Genomic DNA, 15,583 nt, shown 5'->3' with positions numbered 1-15,583 from the left:
CTACTCTGTCTTGAACAGACAACACTGATATGAGTCAAAGATCGACCGTACAATTGAATGTCATCGCTATGTTGCTTTAAGTCAGTGATGGAAACGTGATCAAAGGAGGGAACATTGTAAAACGTTTCAGTAGCTTTTTTTGGGGTGGGGGGTTATAATAAAATAAGGCCTCTTTTCTGTGATTTTGGAGCTATTTACATGAACTAGGCTACTTAAGCTAATGAGTGTGTCTCCGGGTTTTCTTCAATCATTATATGGAATATGTTGCAGTTCAAAATGCCAATTTATGACTGCATTTCAAACCTGCTATCCAGCTAACTTCATTCTCATAGGACTATTTTACATTATAATTTTCTTATCACAAAATATTCACACACAAAATAGACCAAAGGGAACATGACAGTACCTCTAGCTTTGAAATCCGTATTCCTACCAATAATTACCGGTACAAAAAATACTGCCTTTTTTTTCCCTAAAGCTTGTCACTGGATGTGTAGTGCACAGGTCAGTCAATCACAGGCAAAAGACTGGGGGTACTTTAAAAGCTGATCCCAGATCAGTATACAAACACTGCGGACAAGACATTGGAACTGCGGTGAGCGTGGAGCAAAGGCCTCTGCGGTTTCTGCTCGGAAGGAACCAGCCCTGATCTTTTCTACGACCTTTAACCTGCTGCCAACAGAGGCTCCAGGCTCACCCAGCGCCGATGAAATCAACTACAGTATAAAAAGACGACACTGAGGAGACATTGGATCGACATTGCGTTAGTACTGAACGGTGGACGCTGTCACTGGATGTGATGCCATGGAAGAGCACCAAAACGAGAGAAAGTACATTTCGTATCAGCAGGAACACAACGATACGTTCTAGTCTCATTTCATGCACAGTGACGAGTGCCAAGTCAGGTATAAGATGCCCAAAATGGATGCATTTCAATGGAATCTTCAATGTACCAAGTGGGACGGGCTCTTACAACCCTTTCTGAAGCATGAACTGCTTTGAAGCATTCTTGCAATTCACTCACAATCAGAGAATTTCTAAGGAAAGCCATGTTACATTCAAACTGGACATTTTTTCCAGCAAGAATGCGGAAGTGCTTTCGCAAGTTCTGTGTGCATATGCAGAGGTGTACGCCAAACAACGGCGAGTCCTCATGAACAATCTTTGTGATGCATTTGAACACCACCTACGTCACTCAGGGGCAAAGTGGCGACAACTTGCTACGATAAACATAGAATATTCATTGGGAACAAATAGGATTGCTGAAGGGACTAGAAAATCATGTCGGTTGACTTTTTTATTAAAAACCTGTGAGGTCAGGTTCATAGTGTAGTCTCGAAAGAGATGATTTAATGAAGTAGAAGTTGTATGCACAGGATATGAAATGCAGCATTCCGCTGGGATCGCTGTATTTGCAACTCAACACATAACCTAGTAGAGAAGATGTACAATGTCTGCCACTTTCGTATCCAGCATTGTCAAACCATCTGTTTATTTTCACAGCGATTACAATGTTCTTTTTAATTCCCCCCCCCCCCCCCAAGAGCTAGTGTTGTTCATTTTTCAGTAAGGTCATGGTCAGGATGTCATCATGCCAAATTGGCAATTCATTTGTTACAACTAAAGCAAACTCACTATCTTCTATTGTGGCACTGAAAAAAATAATCATTGGAAGTAATAATAAAGCACATTTACTGTGAAAATAAGCTTCATGACATGGTTTCAATATATGATACAATACTTATGAGTTTAACTCAAATACAAAAATCTCAATTTTAAATTTGATTAAAACCTGTTGTAGCCTGTTGAGAGACTACAAAAAAACCCCTAAAACAATCACTCCAACAATTTCTTATGCAAGTGAATTAGATTAGCGCTAATTAGAACTCAAATCAGAAAGTGAGTAATCGAGAACTCATTTGAGTTTGACAAACGATGCTTAATGTAACTGACTTGGGGAGAGACAGTGTTTTTTTTTTTAAATCTCTTGTTGCAAGGTGTCATCTACAGACTCAATCTAATCCTGTACGGGTGAATGATTAAAAGTGCCATGTTAAAGCACCTCAACGGGTGCTTTTAGTGTGGTGTAACAAGTCCACATCCACGCTCTGGGATCAGGAACATCCCAATCATACTTTCCATCTGAAGAGCAGTGAGGGTGTATATTGGGAGGTACAAAGAGTGTGTGTGTCACATTCACCACCTTCTGCTCACACAGCTCCACGTGGAGCTATCGTGAGTCTGCTACACCACACTGCCGGAAGAGGCGAGGCCGAGCAGCTCCGTGTCTCCTGAGGTTCTGATGCGCGGTGGGGGGGAGCGTGCTGCGTTAGAATATATTGGGACACATGGTCCAGTCCTGTCTATCCTTGGCCTCCCAGTAGCCCCCTTTGTACACAAAGTTTGTCTCTCCAGTGACCGAGTCCCTCCTCTGCTGAAACCACAACGGCTGGTAACCTTCGTATTCTCGACCTGTCGAAAAGATCGCAGTGTGTTACGTGGCTGCCGTCATCGAGTCACACCCGCGGGCAATGTCCTCCGTACATACATTATGATTATGTACACGAGAAGCAATCAGTCACTGTGTGCTGCATTTGGGAAGTCTCCAAATGTGAACCAGTTTCATGTTGCAGTGAATGGTTTGAATGGTATGCGTGTGTGCAAAACAAGAAAAAAATCGATAGACAGTTGGGATTAATACTGATGCTCGAACAGCAATTTCCTTTAGCTCTAGTTCAAGGCTAAATCAAGTCAAATATACAGTCTCTCTCTCTCTCTCTTTTTTTTTTTTTTTTTTACAATAGTATGTTCTATGCGTCCCCAATAGCCCAAACACTAAAAATTGCGCTTATGGAAAATGAATTAAGCAGCTTTGTACTAGCACTCGCAGTCGACTGAAAATGACATCACAGGGCCCAGCTTGCCAATGTCACATGACCAACCCCAGAAAACACATTGAGCTGCGATGGATGTTAGCTGAGCCCTTGGGCACTGTGATGTAATTTTCAGTCAACAGCAAGTGGCAGTTCACGGCAAAATGGCCGCCAGCTGATATGGATGAAAACAGGTGGATTTAAAAAAAATGTGGGGGTTTTTTGTGCTCAATTCATTGCCCATAATCACATTTTTAATCTAATCGAACCATACCATGCTTGGACTTGTGGGGCCACACAGAACACATTAGTGCAAAGAGCATCTTTGACTTGATTTCCCCTTCAAGGAAAACAAAAACACCACACTGCAAACATAACATTAAACAAGGATTACGTTTATCTTGCTCATACACGGCCGACTCGTCTACACTGTGTAGATTTAGAGATTTAAATACTTATGAACTATTTGATATAAGCTTCTCACCTATGCAGGAAAAAAAACAAACTTTTTTTTTCCTGATTGATTTGTCGGAAGGAGACATGAAAGGAGACATCATGCAGGTCCAACAATGGTAGAACACAAAGAGAGTACAGACAAGATGACCATGTATGCGTGTGCGTCAACAGAGGGCGCAGAGAAACCCCCACTCACCAGAGTCATTATCACATTCTGACCACCAGTAGAGGGAGGGGGGAAAAAAACACAAGTCATGGGTACATGAATACAATCTGTCCACACATGCACGCACACCCACGCTTTAGTGTTTCAACAATTTTGTTAGTTTTTATTAGGTTTAGTCGTTTAAAAAAAGGCTTCATTTTAGTTATAGCGTTGGTTTTTATGTCGCACAGTATTTGTTGTAATCCAGTGTTTTCCAACGAGGGGTACGTGAGTACATTGCAGTGGCTACATGGACATTTGCCAAATCAATAACTCGTGGCACAGTGGCACCAAAATCACAACGGCGAGTCAACTCAAATGTCACATTTAAGCTCAGATGACTGATGAAAAGAAAAACTGCTACAATGGGTCTGAATATTATTCTTGCCCAGTGTTTTGTTTCTGTTATTTTTATTATTATTATTTTATTAAATTAATATGCCTGTTTAAAGGGGACTTGTTGAAAGGAGCCCTCGTTTTTGTGGTAAAGAGTTATATACAGTATCACAAAGAGAGGTTTGTTCTTTATTTTTACTCCTAAATTTTTAGTTTGAGTTAAAAAGAAGACAATGGATAATAATAAAATGTTCGAATTAAGGCAACAAAATGAAATGGTTTTCATTCCCCGGGAAATAATCGGCCGTGTTACTTTCCTACTTTTGGAGACATCAACATGTATGAGTGTGTGGGTCCCCTCATGGTATGACAAAAGGGTTCGGGGGTGCACAAGACAAAAAAGGTTGGCAACCACTGGTGTCACCCCCCTGATGGCTGGGGCGGATCACTGAGATCCACCCATTGCTACCTCACCTATCACAGCCCAACTAAGTAAATGGGGGGTGTATTGATCTTGATGGCCATATTATTTAGCTCAATCATTTTTTTCCACATACCTTCATCGAGAGCATCAGAGGCCTCCGCTTCTCTCCTCCTCCTCACGGCTCTTTGTTTCTCTTCTAACCTTTGTTTCTCTGAATTGGCTTCATCCCATCGCCCATCTTCCATCAGCCTCTGGTCTGGCCTCAGACGGCTGTCGGTCACACCAACTCCATCTTCTGGCTCGTTCAGGGTCAGCGCCAGCGCTGAGAAGTAGTACATGTTCTCAGCATTCTCTCTAGGAGGAAAAATAGAAAGAGCAGCGCGTTTAATTGCGCACTAAAAGTGAAGATTCAGTGCGGCTTAATAAGACTCATGAGACATGGCTCTTACGGGAGAGAATACTTCTTCCACAAAAGTTTGGGGGGCAAGGTCTGGTAGATGGTCTTCTGCTTGCCTTCTGTTCCACTCCCACCCCGGCTGCTCTGAATGATCTTAGCACTCTCCATTTTCTCGTCCCACGTACCAGACAGGATGTAATGAGCTTGGCCAACACAGTCAGCCACCACACCTGTCACCTGGAATGACGAAAACGGATATCTCGCTATTGATATGTATAAATATCATCAAAGAGGAATAACACATGTAAAGCAAGTTATGGAATGAGATGAATAAAATCGAACTGTATTACACTCATCAGACTTTTATTGGGTCTTATGGCCAATCTAAGTTACAATGCAAGAGCTGTATCAGGTCTGTCTCTGAAAAGGAAACATCGAATAGTTATTTTACGTAATGTAGAGTATGCGTGGATACAGTTTTGAGCAATGACTGTAGCTGTGCTACAGCTCTTTTCAAGATTCTCCTGAAGCTGTCAGTATTCTCCCACAGGCGTCAGTTTCACACAAAATCATCACTCCAGCTACTTGCATCTTGCCTGCCCTATCCTCCGGGGTGACTGCTTCACCGTCGCATGCTACCACCACTCGCAATTGGTGGCTAACCCCATTGACGGGTGGTGGGGCTTCTTACTTGCCTTGTGGAATTGGGGGAGGGGCAGTGGTGCTTGGCAGGTGGGGGGGACTGGTTGTTCCCTCCTGGAGCTGTTACAAACTGTATTCTTCAGCTATCACGCATTTTTTTTTTTTTACTTTTGTTTTGTGCTTTCTTTTCTCTCCGTTTGTGCTTTCACAAAACCTGTTCTATCAACAGTGGATTACCAGTAAATGGCACAGCACAAACGACCACAAAGGGAGTATTTTAAGCATCAAAAGGCATAGAGAGCCACCATTCTTCATGGCTAGGCAGCCGAAACAAGACAAGTTTTAAAAAGAAGAGGAGTGGTGTCAGCAAGGAAAAGCAGAAAGGAGGATTTACCTTCCGAGGAACATCCCTGGAGAAATAACTGTAGGGAGAGAATTTCAGTTGACAGGTCTCTTTGGTCCTGTGATTCACTATTTCAATATCTCCTGACTGCACACACACACACACACACACAAAAAGGAGTGAGATGCAATTGACATCATGTCAGCCAGTGCACTGCAAAGAAGATAACAATGAATAAATGTGCAGATACATTCACATCTGAAAACTCCCTTCAATCCCAACACCAGCTTAATAAAGAATTTATAAGCAATAATGAGTTGCCATTCGAGAACCGCAGGCTACACGAAAAGTAACCAGATTGCTTGGGCTTTAACGCGCGGATGGATGGCAATCGATGAGAAGTGCTTGTAAACAAACCTGGTCAATCCACAGCTTGCCCACAATTATGTTGTGCACCGTGGACGTGACTTTTCTCCACACGTAGTGGTTGCCGCTAGAGTGGAACTGCAGATGAATTGCCCCTGGAGATGTCAAACCACAACAACAACCTATGAGTGTTAGCATACGACCGTCATGTCGTTTTGATGAAAGCTCAGAAACATGAACTATTTGGTTTTAAAATCTACATGCATACTATTACCGCAGGTCTATGAACAGTGTTTGCCTCCAAAACATGTTCTCACACATTTAAGGACTGCACAGAGTCTTTTCATTCTCACCTAGCCCGTCATCAACTAAGCCTGGAAGATTGCAAACATGAGTTTATGATAAACAATTGCTCCATACTGCATGTCTTTTCCGATACAGGACACCACCCGGAAGGAACGAAAGAAAGCGTGCAAATACCACTGCCTCCGATCACTGGACCGGAATGATACAGTATAACTCCCCTTAATTCCATATTTTATGTTTGTGTCATAAGTGTCACCAAGCAACCGTGATTTATTTTCCCTACCCCGGGGTATCAAGTGTGCAGGACACAGCTGCAGCGGTCAAACCCTCTCGCACAGGAGAATAGTCTCTTAGCTTGCAGTTCACGCACAATTTGGCAATTGATGCTCTTTGTTTTGACAGACAAAGCATTTGTTGGAATTGAGGCGTTTCCAAGCAGCGATAAATGAACGTCTTACCCAGAGGCATGATGGAGAGGTATTTTCCACGGAACTTGCTGGCAATTGTAATTTCCTGCCATAAGGTCCAGCCTCGCTGGGAAATCACATGATGTGCAGCCGCAGGGGGGTGATGGCTCACCTTTTACCAAAATGGACGGGAATTCACAATAAATGACAGAAGTACAATTCAGAACGCCAAATATCCAGTTTGCATTTGTTAAACAAAGTACGCGTTTCACTGTGATTTTTACCTGCTCGCACAGTGAGCGGTAGCCAAACTCCTCGAGGCGATCAAGCTCGTAGGTCTCCCCCAAAAGCGGGTTGAAAGGTTTGGCCGTCCGGTGGATCGTAGTGGAGTAAGAAGACACGGAGAAGGCGGCAACCAAACACATCTGCTCCAGCGAGGAGTCACAGCGTGCTGCCTTGTCCAGGAGCTCATGATACTCCAAATCTTCAGTGAGACGTTGTAGCATCGACAGAGGCTCATTGAAGTTCACCTGCGGATGCGGAGTTGAAGATGACGAACAGAAATTTCGGAAAAGTTGTTGAACCAAGGCCAGAATGTTCAGAAACGCAGGAAGCCATGCTCACTCACAGGCATGGGAATTTTGGAGAGCTCCTTGCCAATGCAGTTCTTCATGATGCTCCACAAATTGAGGGAGTAGTTAGGCTTGTCAGGGACACGAGTCCGCCTTTGTCTGCGCGGCTGCAGCTCTTTCCCTGACACATCATTATAGCTTGGAGACATCTGCGGACGATAGATGAAAGTCGTGGACTACATCCAAGTTTGACCGAGTAAAGCTGAACAGCAGAAAACAAATCCAACGGCGAATGAGCAAGTGACAGGAAGCACAATGGGAACATAAGACAAGTCAGTGATCAAGAAGCAGCAACAGCAGCAATGGGGATGAGAGAAGCAGACACCGCAGCTAATTAAGAACTAAAAGCTGTAACAAGCCTTATAGGCAAAAGGTTCGCATCTGCAAAAACAGGTGCAAATTTGATCGCTCACGCAAAATGTGGAAGCTGAACGACAAAAGCTTGGTTGATAGAGCGTGATTTTAAATTTGTTGGCAGGCTTCCAAACACTGAGTGACAGTATAACAGTTTTGAATGTAGTCTTTTAACACATTCACTCCCAAAGACGTTTTTAAACGTCTTTTCAGACTTGGTCTAGAATTAATACTGAATGAGTTTTAAATACAGCAGTCGATTTGACGATTACACCCATTGTCGACAGTGCACACAATCTGGTCGAGTGAGTGACAGCTATTTGGGATCTTAGTAAAAGATCAGGGCGGCCCGGTGGTCCAGTATTAGCGTGTCAACCTCATGGTGCAGATATACCGGGTTCAATTCCAGCTCCAGTCTTCCTGTGTGGAGTTTGCATGTTCTCCACGGGCCTGCGTGGGTTTTCTCCGGGTACTCCGGTCTCCTCCCACAAATTTTCCGTAGGTGTGAGTGTGAGCGCGGATGGTTGTTCGTTTCTATGTGCCCTGCGATTGGCTAGCAACCGGTTCAGGGTGTCCCCTGCCTTCTGCCCAAAGATGGCTGGGAAAGGCTCCAGCACCCCCCGCGACCCTTGTGAGGATAAAGCGGAACAGAAAATGGATGGATGGATGGATAGTAAACGATCACAGCTCAGTGGATAGCGTACCAACCTAAAAACATGAACATGCTATCTGTGCTAGCGTGAACAAGACGTCGAGAAGATCTGCCTTTAAGTCTCAATATGTGAGGAGTGACCGGAGTGAACAACAAGCAATGAGCATCATGAAAACATGACAGCAACTCTGTCATTAGAAAATTAAAAAGTGACTTACATGGTCGTCCTGGTTCCAATCGTAGGAATTGCCTCCACTCGCTCCACTCAAACTACTCTGAGATCGCCTGGAATGGAGACAAAGAAAACCCAATGCCAGTGGCAGTAGAATTGACAGCAACAAAGACCAAGCAAAACTCTCTGAATAATGCTCATGGAGACATATGAGTAAGAAAAAACGTCAGGGCATGTTCAGACCTGTGCTGTGTGTTGTCAGTGGCAGTCACTGTGATAAATGCAGGGGATTCTTCCATGGCGTCAAAGTATTCAGTGTCCTCATCTTCATCACTGGCCTCTCCTTTGAGCGGCCTCTCACTCCCTTCGATCGGAAGGACATTCAGTATGTATATACAGCGAGCAAACCAAACATACGCCACACACAAGTCACATGATAAACATTATTTCGTAATGTCATCAAATCAGATGCGACGTAACTCCCTGACGTATTGCTAAGGAGAACATAATTAGATCCAAACCATCTGACAAGATGGGGTTTTATCACGTGACCTTGTTCCAATGAAGTAGAAAAGAAGCAGGAGACTCATGCTCACCCTTCTTGTCGGCCGGGGCGCTGGGTGTGCTGGATGAAAGCGTCGGTGCCGCTCTCCACGCTCGCTCCAGACTGTTGTGCTGCTTGGCTAGCTGCTCGATGGTCTCTTCCAGGTGGGTACGCTGCTCTCGCTCATACTGCAGTGCCCGCTGCCACCTTCGACTGTGAGTCTCAGCCAGGTCCAGGAAATCTCGACAAGCCTGGGGAAACACAAGCACACAAATGCTGTCATTTGCTCTGACGTGCGGTCCGGTACAACACATGTTTTCAATCTGTCACGTAGATCCGTTGAACAAAAACAAAAGAGAGAAAGTAGAGTTCATTTCCAGTCTTCTTCGTTGCTTAAGGGACTGACACAAGATCTGGTTTCACTTCCAGGCATGATATGATTGCTGCTCACTGCTCTTCAGGGAAAACAAATGTTGCTGTCCAGAAATTTGGGTTTCGGGTCATTTTACCCCAAGTATAGTGTAAACAAAGTCAACAGAGTGAGTGATGAGTTACGCGTTCACGCTGATTGCATGGCAGAGGACTTTTAAGTCAAGAGGGGGGCGTCATTATTCCTGCTGTGCTCAGACTGCTGAGCCCGAGAGGTTACTTCAGATCACACAGAAACGACTTGTCAGCATTTGTTGGCACGGCATCGTATGCCTGATGTTCCTACTACACAGTAAGCACAAAAGTAAATGAACCGGAACACCTTAGAGCTGACAACACTTAAGAGAAAAATGTCATGTGACAGTCACTAAATAAGAAGGGCCATTTATATCAAATAAAAGTACCGCAAACTTCATTTTTGCTGCTTACTAAAATGTATGTTTGACAACATTATCCAGGATCTGAATTCATAAAACCATAATTCGAGTGTTTCATTCTACTACGTATCCATTAAAACGCACAATTAGTTATCACTCAATCAAGGACAACATAAAAAGTTAAATGGAAAGATACATCCATAAACTTCCATTTGATCAAAATTTCTAAATAAGCAGCTGACATTTTCCCAGGTTTTTCATTAGAAGACTGTTTTTGCCTCACCTAAAACAAATTCACTTTCATGTTCAATGTCCAAAAGAATAGTAAATGACCTAAACAATTTTGTTGAAAACGCAGAATCCTGTTAACGTTTCCCAAGTACCATTCCTTCCCCCTTACCTTCAAGTGGTCAAACATGAAGTGCCTCAACCACTGGTGCAATCACTCAATTTAAATACTCGACATGCATATGAACTTGCAGTTCACTTCCTCAGACGTGACTATGAAACCAACACCCATTGAAAAACCATACGCTAGTTCCACATTTTTACTGCTGAGTCTCCAGTTCACGAGCAGACTGCATGTGACGTCCGGTAGTGATGGAGGACGAGGTTAATAAAGGCTAAAACCGGCGGACACGGGAACTGGTGCTGCTGGTATGAAAATATGACACTTTGACATTTAAAGACTCACTGAACTGGGAACCACTCCTGTCAGTCAGTACGTGCGCACACATGCAGTACACCCATGCACGTGTAGCATATGTGGGCAGTTACATCACACCTAAATGGACAAGGGTGACCTCCATAGTCATACTCCCAGATCACTGCATGTCTACTGTGCTTGGAAAACCACCCCCATGGTTGCAGGACTCCCTGCATTCCATAATCGGATCTAATTTCCCTTCTGGAGAGCCATTAAGATATGTGGAAGTAAAACGACCGCAGGGAATTTATGCTTGCTCTGACCTCTTGTCGGAATCACGTTTTTGGTAAAGGACATCATAATAACGTTGACAATCCAGTAGGGGTGGTCTTATGACAGTCGATTCAAATTTCCCTTACTGCTTTGCAAAAAAAAAAAACAACAGCTTTGGGTATAATTCCCTCCTGGAAAGGACTGTGGTCTGGTTTTTAATCAAATTGTAAAATCAAAGTACTTTTGGTCTAAACTAAAATTTGGTCAGTGAATATTAGAAACAAAAATGATCATAGAATAATAAAATATTTTTTTAAAAAGTGGTTCAACACACCATGTGCAGTTGTCCGCTTACGAGTAGAGTCTGTTACTGCAACCCAGAAAGCTGTGACACCAGTGAGCTCAGTTTGAAAGAGAGAAGGTGGCTGTTCCCCACCCTCTCACATACCAACAATCAGACTGAGTGTCATTACGTCAACATTTCAAGCCCCAACGCTCATCCAGAAACTTGCAACTCTAGATGTGTCGCTACTACCCAGATCCAACCTTATTGGATCAGTTATTATGCTTGACATTATGTGTCATAGTCAAGGTCTTCACTAGTTATTCACTAGATTGATGGGATTGATTACGTCAACACTAGTTTGGCACCAGTAAAAAGTAGGCGATTGTGAAATTTAAGTACAGCTAAATAACCTAACTTAGGGGTGTGATGTTTTGTGAAAACTATACAAACTCTTCGATTCGACTGCTTGTTGGGATTCGGTTTGCACGGTCATGGTAAACTACCCACCTCCCTCCATTTAATAACGATGTGAAGTGCTTTGAAAATAGCTCCAAGGCACGTAAACATAGACGCCAACGGCTGAATGCCAAAGAGGCGAAGCGGTATGTTGCTAGCAGTTAGCAACGTGCAGGGTTTGAAATGGAGAGGAGAGGGACAACACATACAACTTTTGTGCATTCTGTCTGATTTCACGGCTCGCAGAAAGCTCTGTGAGCCAAAGCTAGCGTGGCGAGGTTGGCTCGACAGTTTAACTCACCAATCGCGAGTCAAATATTTCACGTCGGTTCTGCATTTCATTGAGAAGCCAATAAAGTGATAGATTCGGGGAAGACATTACCCAAGGATAGATTTACCAAATGTGATTTTTGAACATTTACCAATAACTATTTCATGAAAACTAAACTATGAATCGACGAAAGAGGCAGAACTTTGACCTTCTGAACCATTATTACCTAAACCTCATAATCTACCTGTACAACCCCCGACTCATCTTCTAATACCAGTTCACATACATAGTGAAGGCAACTCCGCAGATGTGGTGTGCAGTTTTAATGACATGCTGGAGAGCCTTCCTGTTCTGTACGGCACAATTCCCATACCAGATGTGATGGAGTTGGTCAGGATGCTCCACACTGCATCTTTAGAACTTGCTGAGCAGTTTGGAGGTGGTACCATAATGCACGTTGTCAAGGCAAACTCATGAGTGCGTGTTAGCGTGAGGCTACTCACATTGATCATAGCATTAGAAGTGATGCGGAAGAGGGTGGCTCTCTCGTTGACTGCTTTGATCTTCTCACCTCCCTCCACAGGAACTTTCAGGCCCTCGAGTTCACTGAGAGAACGTTGCAAGGCAGCCCCGTGCTTGGCAATCAAGTCATTACACGTGCTGAGGTCATCAAGCTTGCTGACGAGTATCTTTAAAGTTCCCTGAATCTCAGTGCGGTCCGATTGGGATGCCGGCTCCTCGTCTCCTGAGTCATCTGGAACATAAAATGGGACATTTATTGAAAAAGGTTTTCCTTCCGATATTTTCCCTGCACAAAGCACAACCTCCATTGTCTGACTCATTTCCAGTTGCCTTTTTGCTGAGCCACATAGTTACCATTCAAAATATTCAACCTTCATCACTGCTCACTTAGCAGCACTGCCATACTTATGCAATACAGTACTCTATGATACGATATTATCCAGCTCACTTTTTATCATTTATTTCTTTACCGAGACAATTATGGGTTTCCCGTCACACAATCAGCCAGGAATGTAATTCATCAGATGGCTTCGTCTGACACCCACTAACCTTTATCTCCTTTGGCAGTTCTACGTGTAAATCACGTCAGTGGCATTTGGGGACTCCTAACTTGTCCGTACCCATTAGGCTTGCACCTGCCTCTTCCAGTGATAAGGTCTCATTATAGCGGGTACCAGAAGTTAAACTGAAATGTTGCGGTGTCAGCTCTGCATTCCTCACTCACACCGACATCATCAAACAGACGCACACAAAATAAACTGGAAATACAAGTTGCATTAGGAAGGGAAAGCAATGAGTGCATCGACAACCAAATTATTGAGAGACTTCTTACAACAACAAGAAATTACATCAGCTATCTTTTTTTCTCAAACAATTTCAATTCAAATACAAAGATCTGAATATTGCAACATAACACAGGGAACATTCCGCAGTGTCACAAAAACAGCAGCTAAGAAAGCTGACTACAGTGTTTGAATGGAAGGAAAGACTTGCATGCAGTGTTTTCCTACAAAACACATCTCTCCCCAAAAGTCTCCCCTATTCAATACTCTGATAACTAAGTGAATGTATATATATATTGCGCGTCGTCCCGCACGCGGTCTGTCCTTCCGTCTGTCCCTTTTCAAAACGTACCTACTTCACCGCGCCGCTGCGCGCCGCTCAGGCAGTGACTCACTACTATCGCGCGGGCATCTTAGCGAAAAAATGTTGTCTACCCACAAGCATTGCAATGAAATTGTTAGTTATTTAGTAGAGCTAAACATCTCTTTATTTTCGTGATAAGCAATGAAGATGAACAAAAAGTTGAACCAAGCAACAACACTTTTGTGGGCCGAAGGCCCACCTTACCAGCCTTCCGCAGGAACTAGCTGATGAGCCGTCCGGAGGGCGGCGAACCAGCGAGTTCATTATAATAGGTGTGATATATTTTTTTTTTAAAATATATATGGATAGATATGTGGTTGATTTGCATAATAGTAACCCTCCTCTCAGCCCCCGACAGATAATTTGTGGACTACAGTGTCTGAAAAACGATCTAAAAACTATGTCCACTATATTTTAACTACGGCCACAGCTACACATGGATTTAACAAAAAGGATGGTTATTAGAAACCAAGGAGGGAGGGATGGACAAACGTAACAGCGAGTGAGTGCTCCGGATTGATTGAAAAGGGGAAAAAAATATTGACTCTTGAAGTGGGTCAGTTTGAGCATTCGGCTAGAGTCTAGGCAAATGTAAAAGAGACTCGCCTGACCTGGATGAATACGTTAAATAATAAAAAACAACAACAAGTTAGACGTTATGAAGACCGATGCTTTGACACAGCTCCCAGATTGATTGTGCAACCTGCCAGTAAGCTTGTCACTCCCAAGTCTCCACTCAGAGCTTTATCTTTGCATTCAGCCTCGTAACATACGTGCATAGTTCTAACAAGAAACAGATCAATAGCATCCCAGTGATACAATCGATTTGGGGCTATGAAGCAGAAAATGCACTAGCTGCAGCATGCTCTGACTCCTCAACCTCAATCAACCAGCAAGTTTTGCAGCTCTCAGCGATGCCACTTAAAATAAACAGTCACATGTCCACAAGCATGTTTGTTAACACAGGGACTGTTTATAGCAGCACCGCCTGATGCCCCAATTCCCCTTCCAAAAAACTCAGGAGCCGGGGCTACGAGTTGGGGCTGAAAGCTTCAAAGAAGAGTATACACGGCGTCTGTGTCAAGTCTTTGATGTTCAAAGTTAAATCCTCCGTATACAATCGTATTGCAGGAAGGGAGAGTTCGCATGCAGTTTTAAAACTGGGAGCAAGTTTTGAAATATAGCCTCACTTCACTAATCCTCATCCCCAACCCCAGATTCTTTGACCAAAGCCATATCCCTCACTCACGTACATGACAATTAAACAATCCGACTTTAGCCAAAGCAGCTACAATGAGCATGATTGCGGTTTCATTTTTTCGGACGTTCAATTAAAAATCAAAAAGATGTGATATATGTCCAAGTTAAAAAAAACTAGGGCTCTGTGAATTTCTTAACACGATATTCATGTCAGATATCTCTAACGATATTACTGTTGGTTCAGTCCAAGAGGATGCACATTTTTTAATTAGAAGTCACTAACAGTCATCGACATTAACCAAGTCATCAAAAAATGTCAAATAATTCAATTCCCATTGCACTGCCACTGTGCTTCAGAAATAAATCACAATTTTATGCTACAATAGAATTGTTTGTTGTGTTTGTTTATGTACGCGTGACTGTGAGTGAAGGTGCATTCACTGCATCTGCGTGTGTGTTGTTTCATACCAATGTATCCATGCATGTGTGTACCTCAATGCATTACATAGCTTTTGTGCTAAAGGCCCGCCGCACAGAGCACGATGCTCTGCTTGCGAAACCAAATTGAACCGGATCATTGCAAAAAATAACAGCGACACTCCTGCAATTTACAGGTCTAGAAGGTGCTGCAGCCCCATCAGAAGTCCGTGTAGCCCCAGCTAAGCCTCTCAAGCTTCTTCTTTGATATTCTAAAACATCTATATATATATTGCGCGTCGTCCCGCACGCGGTCTGTCCTTCCGTCTGTCCCTTTTCAAAACGTACCTACTTCACCGCGCCGCTGCGCGCCGCCACTGCGCCGCTCAGGCAGTGGCTCACTACGATCGCGCGGGCATCTTAGCGAAAAAATGTTGTCTACCCACAAGCA

At 43.5% G+C, this 15,583-nt stretch overlaps 1 protein-coding gene across 3 annotated transcripts in view; it reads right to left on the bottom strand.

Moving 5' to 3' along the window:
• Nucleotides 1–150: 150 nt before the first annotated feature.
• Nucleotides 151–15,583, bottom strand: part of osbp2b (oxysterol binding protein 2b) — a 34,246-nt gene continuing 18,813 nt past the window's right edge. For all 3 annotated transcript variants that reach the window (XM_052067739.1, XM_052067740.1, XM_052067741.1), the window contains 12 exons: nt 12,351–12,601; nt 9,162–9,360; nt 8,809–8,929; nt 8,612–8,678; nt 7,384–7,536; nt 7,040–7,285; nt 6,807–6,927; nt 6,094–6,197; nt 5,728–5,823; nt 4,744–4,928; nt 4,428–4,648; nt 151–2,472 (listed from right to left, as the gene is read on the bottom strand). In XM_052067739.1, coding sequence (XP_051923699.1) covers nt 2,330–2,472; nt 4,428–4,648; nt 4,744–4,928; nt 5,728–5,823; nt 6,094–6,197; nt 6,807–6,927; nt 7,040–7,285; nt 7,384–7,536; nt 8,612–8,678; nt 8,809–8,929; nt 9,162–9,360; nt 12,351–12,601 — 1,907 coding nt within the window. In that variant the 3' untranslated portion in view covers nt 151–2,329. The remainder of the gene's footprint in view (nt 2,473–4,427; nt 4,649–4,743; nt 4,929–5,727; nt 5,824–6,093; nt 6,198–6,806; nt 6,928–7,039; nt 7,286–7,383; nt 7,537–8,611; nt 8,679–8,808; nt 8,930–9,161; nt 9,361–12,350; nt 12,602–15,583) is intronic.

Source organism: Hippocampus zosterae, chromosome 6 (assembly GCF_025434085.1).
Source record: "Hippocampus zosterae strain Florida chromosome 6, ASM2543408v3, whole genome shotgun sequence".
Classification (NCBI taxonomy): domain Eukaryota; kingdom Metazoa; phylum Chordata; class Actinopteri; order Syngnathiformes; family Syngnathidae; genus Hippocampus; species Hippocampus zosterae.
The sequence above is the reverse complement of the archived record's forward strand: the minus strand, read 5'-3'. Positions and strand labels throughout refer to the sequence as shown.